Source organism: Galeopterus variegatus, unplaced genomic scaffold (assembly GCF_000696425.1).
Source record: "Galeopterus variegatus unplaced genomic scaffold, G_variegatus-3.0.2 Scaffold7609, whole genome shotgun sequence".
Taxonomy (NCBI): domain Eukaryota; kingdom Metazoa; phylum Chordata; class Mammalia; order Dermoptera; family Cynocephalidae; genus Galeopterus; species Galeopterus variegatus.
In genome coordinates, this window is record NW_007733720.1 from 87,732 (window position 1) to 97,034 (window position 9,303).

At 37.4% G+C, this 9,303-nt stretch overlaps 1 protein-coding gene across 1 annotated transcript; it reads right to left on the minus strand.

Annotated features, from left to right (window-relative positions):
- Positions 1–375: 375 nt before the first annotated feature.
- ICA1L (islet cell autoantigen 1,69kDa-like) lies at positions 376–8,835 on the minus strand (the record flags this gene model as incomplete). Its single annotated transcript, XM_008592125.1, has 2 exons — positions 376–491; positions 8,572–8,835. Coding segments are annotated over 2 exons (380 nt in total), but the record flags the coding sequence as incomplete, so codon positions are not given.
- Positions 8,836–9,303: the final 468 nt, after the last annotated feature.

Here is a 9,303-nt window from a genome sequence, read left to right on the forward strand (position 1 = left end):
CTTGGGAGTGCGGTGGCGCTCCTGCCAAGGGTTCGGATCCCACATACAGACCGGTTCCCACTCACTGGCTGAGCGAGGTGTGGGAGCAACACCGAGGGTTGCGATCCCGTTGCCAGTCCCGGTCCGGTATGGGCACGACACTGAGGGTTGCGATCCGTTGCCGGACACGAAAAAAGACAAAAAAGGAAAAAAAAAAAAAGATTTACTTTATCTATTCAAATGTGGTCCTTACCATCTGTCTAAAAGTTGGCTGACAGGTGGTATATTCACAAACACCATGCTTTGGTGTGCAGATTACGATAATAAACTCCTTTCCACAAAGGCAGTGTGTTGCAAAATTGATGTCTCAAGTCTGTTCAAATGACATAACTTCAGTCAAGCATTAAGAAGTTCATCATCCGAGTGTCCAATAGCATCTGGGTTTGAAAGTGGATCCAAGTCTGCAAATAGATTGAACCAGGCTGACATGTCTTGGTTACCATTGTTGGAAGCTATTAAAAAAGAAAAGAAACACATTAAATAGTTTCAGCTTTTCGAAATCATTTTTGTACCACTTTTATGATTTTGCAGTAGATACTTTTGAATAAAAGAATTAGGATAACTGACAATAATAAAATCTCAATTATATATACATCCCCTTAAGAATAGTTTTTAAAAGCTAGTGCAGATACTTTGTACTTTGCTGAGGCTCCTATATTTAAGCACACACGCTCCTTGAATTACAATGGGGTTATGTCCTGGTAAACCTATTTTAAGCTGAAACTATTGTTAGTCAAAAATGCACTTAATATACCTAACCTCCTGAACATCACAGCCTAGCCTAACTTAGTTGACCTTAAATGTGCTCAGAGCACTTACATTAGCTTAAAGTTGGGAAAAATCATCTAACACAAAGCCTATCTTATAATAAAGTGTTAAATATCTCATGTAATTTATTGAATACTGTACTGAAGTGAAAAACAATAGCGAACAGATATTCGAAGTATGGTTTCTACTGGACACATATCACTTTAACACCATCATAAAGTTGAAAAATTGGAGTTGAACTATCGTTAAGTAAGGGACAGTCTGTAATTGCATGCTGCTCCGAGAAAGGACCCAAGTTATAAGTGAAAAGGCAGGCAATAATATGTAACCTTAGAGACATTGAAGATAATTTATAGGAGGCTCTCAGATAAGGTTTAAAATCAAAAGTAACCTTTGTTCCTACCAAGTAAGAGATTATATTTGTAAACTCAGTGCTTAAAATCTATTCATATTTATTATAAAAGTAATATGAGTATTAGAAAAATATTAGACGTACGGGGACAAAAATCCCCCTAATCCACCACATTAACGCACCCAATAGTTGTCATTTTGGTTTATGGTTTTTTCCTTTGTCTTTTTCATGTGTACTTAAAAACTTTTTGATATAATAATATTTTACAGAGTTTTGTCCCAGATACAATTTCTTTTTAATCAAATCCTTCTCGTTTCCCTGTGGAGACCGAAAATTTTTATGTATCAATAGTGAACTATGGCAAATATTCAAGGATATACATGTAGGCTGAGGGCTAGGACTGATAAAGAATGCACAGTGGCACATCTCAGAAGACTAGGCCCTTAAGGGACAAAGGGTCCAGAAAACAGGGCTGAGACCCAGAGGACAATCTAAGAACTGGAGATGAGGCCAGAGTCACAGTGGGCAGAAGCTAGAAGTCAGTACCACTCTGAAGAGTCAAAGCAACCCTCTTAACAATCACGGTTAACACCTTCCACAAACCAGAGGGCTGAGGTTTGAGCTGTGGGATCCTAAGCCCGAAGGATCAGGGCAGAGTGAAAAGCTTCAGTCAGTTTGTGTCTAGTTTTGTTTCTGGGGACCCTAAGGTAGTGTCAGTGATACCCACACCAGTTATGGCATTGAATCCTGAGCAATACTACCCACTAATGAGTAATATTAGGCAAGTCTAACCTCAGGGATTCTTGTTTCCTCTTCTGTTAAGTAATAACCATATAATTTATCATTAAATCAGGGTACTTTACAATGAACAAGGAGGCTGTTAATAACTTTGCTGGAGGAATAGGTGTCAGCTAGGACAGGTGGTTACTACAGTAATACCTGACCTCCCTTGTGCAGCACTGAGGAGTTCTGACAAGTATGTTAAAGTTATACAGCATATGCAAATGTGGTTTTATATTCATCAGTCACAATGGGAAATGAAGGTCTAAATTACATTTTTTATGGGGTTCTCCTTGTGTACACTAGTATTGCTTCTAGAGATTCTTATAGGATAGCAAATAATAGAAAATGAATTACATAATATACATATAGAGAAAAAGAGCCCAAATAACTTTTCTTTGGCAGCTGGTCTGTATGAAGATCCGAACCCTTGACCTTGGTATTATAACACCACATTCTAACCAACTGAGCTAACTGGTCAGCCCTAACTAATTTTCATAAACAATACCAGCATCAAGGAATAGAACATGATCACTCCCCAGAAGTACCCCTCCTGAGAACCTTCCAGTTACTATTCACCCCCGTCTCCCCCATCCCCAGGGAGCACTGGAGTAAATTAGCAACAGTGTTGCAATAGCATTCTTTTGCATATATTTTGTTCAACGTATAGATGCCTTTCTGTCGGATATCGACTTAGGAGTGAAACTGCTTGATCATAAGGTGTACAAGGGTACTGCAGAAAATTCATGGAAAAATAGAATTAAGAGATAATATAAATCTTTCCATGAACTTTTTGAAGAACACTTGTATGTATGTTCAATTTCAGTAGAAACTGCCAAACAGTTTTGGTAATGGTAAATTAAGTAAACAATAATACCAATTTACACTCCTACAAGCAATGTATGAGATTCTAGCTCTTCTACAACCTTGTCAACATGTGGAATTATTTTTTTCATTTTAGCCACTCTGGTAGGTGGGTATTAGTATTGCACTTTTTAATTTGCACTTCCTTAATGGCTAATAAAGTGGGGCACTTAATGAATGAATTTTAAAGTTAAGAATTTCAATTTTTATTAAAATTCTCAGGCTTAGCTTTATTGTAGCATTTTGCTGAGAGCTTTCTCTTTTTCCCTATTTTTCCCAAAAATCAGCCTCAAAGATTATAGGTGAATAGCACCTTCAGAATAACTCTGTTTTGTGTATGTTTCTGAGATTTACTTACTTTGTAGTCTCTATTATCAATGATTAGGCACAAACTCAATTTTAGTTGGGTTTAAAAAAGAAAAACATAAGTAGTCTGAGTCAAAAATCAGCCTCAAAGATTATAGGTGAATAGCACCTTTCAGAATAACTCTGTTTTGTGTATGTTTCTGAGATTTACTTACTTTGTAGTCTCTATTATCAGTGATTAGGCACAAACTCAATTTTAGTTGGGTTTAAAAAAGAAAAACATAAGTAGTCTGAGTCCCTGAGGGAGGGCTGTATTCTGAATCTGCCAGTGTGAACCTGTAATTGGCTTCGAATTGCTGGATTCCCATATTGACTTACCTCAAAGTATTTGGCAGAATAAAATAGGATTCCAAGAGTCCACACTGATAAATATCAACGAGTAAGTAAATAAATGGGGGGGGAAGGGGAGAGCTTTTCCATACAGTAGAATGCTAACTCATAAAAGTAGAGGCAATGAGAAAATAGAAAATCATTTGGCAACAACCATAGTAATAAGTGTTTCATGTAAGAATTATCAGTAGATGTCAAATTAGTGGGTAAAACTTTGATAGAAAACAAGCCATTTACACAGTTTCAAAATATTTCCCACAAGATACTTATTAATTACAAAGGGAAAAATAGAGTAGTGATTTTACGATGGAGAAACCTGGCAGACACCACTTTAACCAATTGATCAAAGTTAACATCAGCAGCAATAGGACAAAACAAACATCATTCACCTCCTGATATGATTTACTAAGAACGCATAACACCGTTCCTGTGTTAATCCTGCCAAAATGCATAATCTAAATCTAGTTACGAGAAAACATCAGAAAAAGCCAACATACATAACACCGTTCCTGTGCTGCTAATCCTGCCAAAATGCATAATCTAAATCTAGTTACGAGAAAACATCAGAAAAAGCCAACATAAGGGATAATATCCTACAAAATAAGTGACGTGTACACTGCAGAAAAGTCAAGGTTATGAAAGAAAAAGAGAAAGGAAATGTTCCAGATTAAAAGAGACTAAAGAGACGTGACAACTAAATGCAATATGTGATCCTGGATTGGATCCTGGACGAGGAAAAACTAAAAAATTTTTTCTCTTTTGTTATAAAAGACATTATGGAATAATTGGAAAAATTTGAATAAGGTCTATATATTAGATAATAGTATGATGATAACAATTTCCTAATTTTGATCATTCTAATTATGCAAAAGAGTGTCCTTGGTTGTAGGAAATAGACACAAGTATTTAATGATAAAGGAGCATTATGTCTGCTGCTTAAACTATTTCAGTTCAGAAGAAATTTAGAGAGAGAATGTAAAACAAACATGGTAATATTTTGGGAAACCTAAGTGAAGAACATACTTTGTATTACTTTTGCAGCCTTCCTATAAGACTGAAATTATTTCAAAAATTTAAAATATTGGTATCACAAGGATTCAGAATTCAGCATGAAAGGGCTCTCTCTGGCTAATACATCAGCAATTTGAGCACCAAATTGATTAAGTACAGTAATGATTTTAAACCACTGAAAAAAATACAAATCTATACTGATTATAAATAGATAAATAATTGGGGAAGAAGAGAGGCCTCTTGTTTACATCAGAGTATTGAGGGTCAGTGGAAGGAGTAAATTATATACCAATAAGGCTACTTTTAAAATGTGACCCATGGATGAACAGATAACCAAATGTGGTATATTCATTCAATGGAATATTATTCAGCCTTAAAAAGGAAGGAAATCCTGTCACATGCTACAGGATGAACGTTGAGAATGTTATGCTAAATGAAATAAGCCAGTTCCAAAATAAATAGTAATGCACTGCATAACAGTGTCTCGTTCCCCAAAGATTATAACAGCTATACCATATAGCCTAGCTATGTGAGTAGGCTATATCATCTAGGTTTGCATAAGTACACTCTATGATATTTGTACATGATTAAATTGCCTAACGACCCATTTTCTCAGAACATATCCCTGTTGTTTAGGGACACATGACTGTACTGCATTATTCCACTTGTATGAGGTATCTGAAGTAGTCAAACTCAGAAAGTAGAATGGTGTTACCAGGGGTCAAGGAGAGGGAGGAAAGGAGGGTTGTTTAATAGGTACAGAGTTTCAGATTTACAAGATGAAAATTTTCTGAAGATCTGTTTCACAGTAATGTGAACATACTTAACACTACTGAACTGACAATAACCATCTTAAGTGTCTGACTGCATTCTTTTGTCAATAGGCATCCTGTAATCAAAAAGCATCTTCTATCCTGAGTGGTATATCCATTATCAATAAACATTAACACAAAATATAAAAGATTACAGTACAGAATACAGTATACTATGACAAGTTCCTAATTTCTATTCAGTACTTTCCATGGTAAGCAACAGCCAGGTATAGCTTTCACTTTAATAATAACTCATTAACAAAATATTTTTCTGGGGCCGGCCCGGTGGCGCACTGCTACAGTGCGCCGCTTGGGAGTGCTAGCAGCCGAGGGTTCGGATCCCACATACAGACCGGTTCCCGCTCACTGGCTGAGCGAGGTGCGGGCGCAGCACCGAGGGTTGCGATCCCGTTGCCGGTCCCGGTCCGGTACGGGTGCGACACTGAGGGTTGCGATCCGTTGCCGGATACGAAAAAAGACAAAAAGGAAAAAAATATATATATATTTTTCTGGACAATATGAGGCAAAAACTATAAACTGATTCTTTTCTAAATTTATCTGAATTCAAGTGATTCTTAATGCAATGGCAAAGAATATAAGGAACTTAGATCTTGTTAATTTCTTTGGACTCTGAAGGCACTGGCTGGTTGTCAATGTGTGAAAGAGGAAGTTTTAATCCCTCTTGGGAGGCCCAGCCTGGGGGGAGGGAAGTAAGAATTAACCATTATTAATCAAGTCAAGTAGGAAGTAGCATCAGAAAAACAAGAAAAGGTAAAGACATCTAAGTCCTAGTCTTCGTACCAGGGTAAGATCCTACATTATAAGAGGTATAAAACACTTAACATTTGTTTCCAATTATGTACTTTATTCATTCATCTAAATTGAGTCCCAGCTAGAGTTAAATTAGACTTCCTTAAATTTTTCAAAGTCGTTTTGAAATAAATATATAGGTTTTTTTGAACAATTGCAAATGGCGAAAGTATAGAAAGAGAAGTTCTAACCAGTCAAGGAGAAAAGGAATAGGCCTGAGAATTAGAACATTAAAACCTATAAAAATGTTTATACCCTTAGAGTTGTTAATCCCTCTCCTAGCTATTTATAGGACAGTATTAAGTAGGGTATGGTGTATAAAGTGACAAAATATTACGTAATTAAAAAGTGTCATTATGAATATCTGGGAACACAGAGAAATGTTTGCTACAATATGAAAAGCTGTTTATGCTATAATTAAAACAGCACTGGAAAGGAACTTGGATTATCCTGCTTAATCTCTTCCTTTCACAGAAGAGATCATTTGAGGCCCAAGTAGGATGGGGTTCTTAGAACACAGATCTTTAACTCTCAGTGCAGCTCACTGTCCTGGTCTACAACACAGGAAAAAAAGAAGTGGACATAAAAGAAAGACTGGTAAAGTAAAGAGTCCTGTACTCGGAGGCAAGAAATCAAATTTTGGTCCCCTCTTAACTGTTTAAACTGCCTGATGATCTAGAGCGAGTCATTCAAACACTGGATTTCAACTGCTTCAGCTATTAAATGGGAATACCCTGCCCACCTGTAGGCAGGGACCAGATCAAATGTGTTTTGCTTGTTTGGTTTTTTTGGCAGCTGGCTGGTACCCAGATCAAATATTTTGAGAGATGAAAAAATATTGTTGGTACTGTGTTGTCAGAAACTAAGAGAAAAATCCAGTGCTGCTAGAAATGTGGCAAGTCAAAGAGAAGGAGTTCACAGTGGAGAATGAATCGGGTTGTAAATCTTTATAACTACTGGTACATGATTGCATGGCATCATGCAAGAATAAGCATTTTCTAAAATTTTACTATGGCACGATTCCTGAATTATCCTGGATAGAGTGCCCCTTTGTCAAATAATACTGCCCATTCTTTCTTTTAGGCTGTTCAACAAAGTCTTACTGTGTTCATTTCATGTATTGAGCTAACTGTATGCTGCTGTCATGGAAAGCACAAAGATGAGTCAACCCACAGATCATGCCTTTGTGATGCTAGTAGATAAAATATGAACATAAGAATCTTAATACAAAGTGCAGTGCATTAGGACACTGCTAAGTGCCATGAGGGCTTTTGTCTGAGATTAAAATCTACTAAGGGATGAGAGACAGGGATATATAAAGCAAGATAAACTATGATTGTAGCCATGGAAACAGATAAAGCACTATGGGAGGCCAGAGGAGGAAGAAACCACTTCCATTTGGCAGTACTAAGGGAGGCTTTGAGGATTGGCAGTCCTGGAGAAACCACTGGATTGGAAATCTAATTCTCAGGCTCAAGTCCAAGCTCCATTACTGACCATCATAAGTGAAAGAAGCAACACAAGCAAAATGCCTGAGGGACCTGGAAGTACTCAATGTGGTAACAGAGAATGGTAAGTATTTTTAAGTAAGGTAGTAGTAGGTAAGGGTGGAAATGCAGGCACAGGCAGGTTTTATTCTGGAATCGAGGGTGCTTCGTTTTTTAAAAATATAAGCAGGGTGCTGACATCAGAATCTGCTTCTTGGAGAGAGAACTCTGGAGGAAGTGTGGAGTATGAACTGGGGGTTGGAGACCTGTTAGGAGCTCTCTTGCAGCAACCCAGGAAACCAAATGGGGATCTAAATGGCTCTGGTAGTGGAGGCAGAGAGGAGGAATGGGAAATTGAAATACATTTCAGAAACAGAATTGACAGGACCTGGTAAGCAAAATGGATGTAGGGAGCAAAATGACTCCCAGATGTGCAGAGTTGCACACAGGATGGTGGAAGAGCAGGTGAGTAGGAGCTTTTGATGTTAACAAAACAGGTTTCTTCAGGAAAACCTCTGCCCCCAGCTTTCTCCCACAGTCCTCCATTCCAGCAGGAATGGAACTAGACTCCAGAACTGTTCCTTTTTCTCTTGTCAACTTTGAACCCACAGGAAGAGGACACACCAAGTTTTGCTTGATGGAAGAAACAGTATCACCTGCCCAAGGTAAACTAACTTAGCAGGTGAGATGTTTTAAACCAGCCACCTGAAAAAGCCAATGAAGAAAATGTGGGGTTTGGTGGAGGTGGAAGGGAAGCAACCCTTGTTTCAGGCTTGTTGACAGATTCCAGTGGTGATTCTATTTGATATTTTTCCAGTTGATTGGTGTGACTGCTGATTTTATCTAGTAGTACTGAAGTTAAAATCAATTTCCTTGTTGAAAGCAAGCACATAGTTTTGCTTCACAAAGGTAAAATAAGACACGTGTCTCCAAATGTTTCATAGACACTTACTGTTAAAAGCTCCAGCAGCATGAAGGCCGATGTCAAAGAGTCTTGAAGGAAGGAATCGAGAGGAATGAGCAAGAGGCTCGGACCCCACAGAAGGCCCCTGGGACGTGAGACTGGCCCTGGGCCTCCCAAAGTCAGTCTGGCATTCTTGGGTAAATTCTCTTGTACTTGTACTTGAAGAACCAGGACTTATGAGGTTGTTCAGAAATGAGAATTCCTTCTCAAAATCTTCTCTTTCCAATGAATCTACAGGTAGATCTTTTGCAACTATTGAATGCAAATAAAAACAGAAAGGTTTTTTTTCTTTTTGAGGAAATGAGAGTAGGGTGTAGGACAAATCAAATTTGTTTCAATGTTTTTATACTGTATTAACACAGTTTTTAATGAACAACTAAATTGATTAGAAGATTATGTGAAATTATTACTAATTGGGCAGGATTTAGCCACACTTTACAATGAAGATATAACAGTTATGAGTATCTATGCATGAAATAATTAAGCTATCACCTATGTAAGACAAATGACAGAGATGCAAGGAGAAATAGAAACAAATTAATAATTGGAGACTTTAATATACCACTCTCAGTAAAAAAACAGGCCAAGAGGAAAAAAGATAATATATAAAAGATCTATACAGCATAATCCATAACGGTAGTTACTTTGAGTATATACAAACCCTGACATAGAAAAAAACCTTCTCAAGCACATATTGGAAATTCAAAAAACTGATTATAC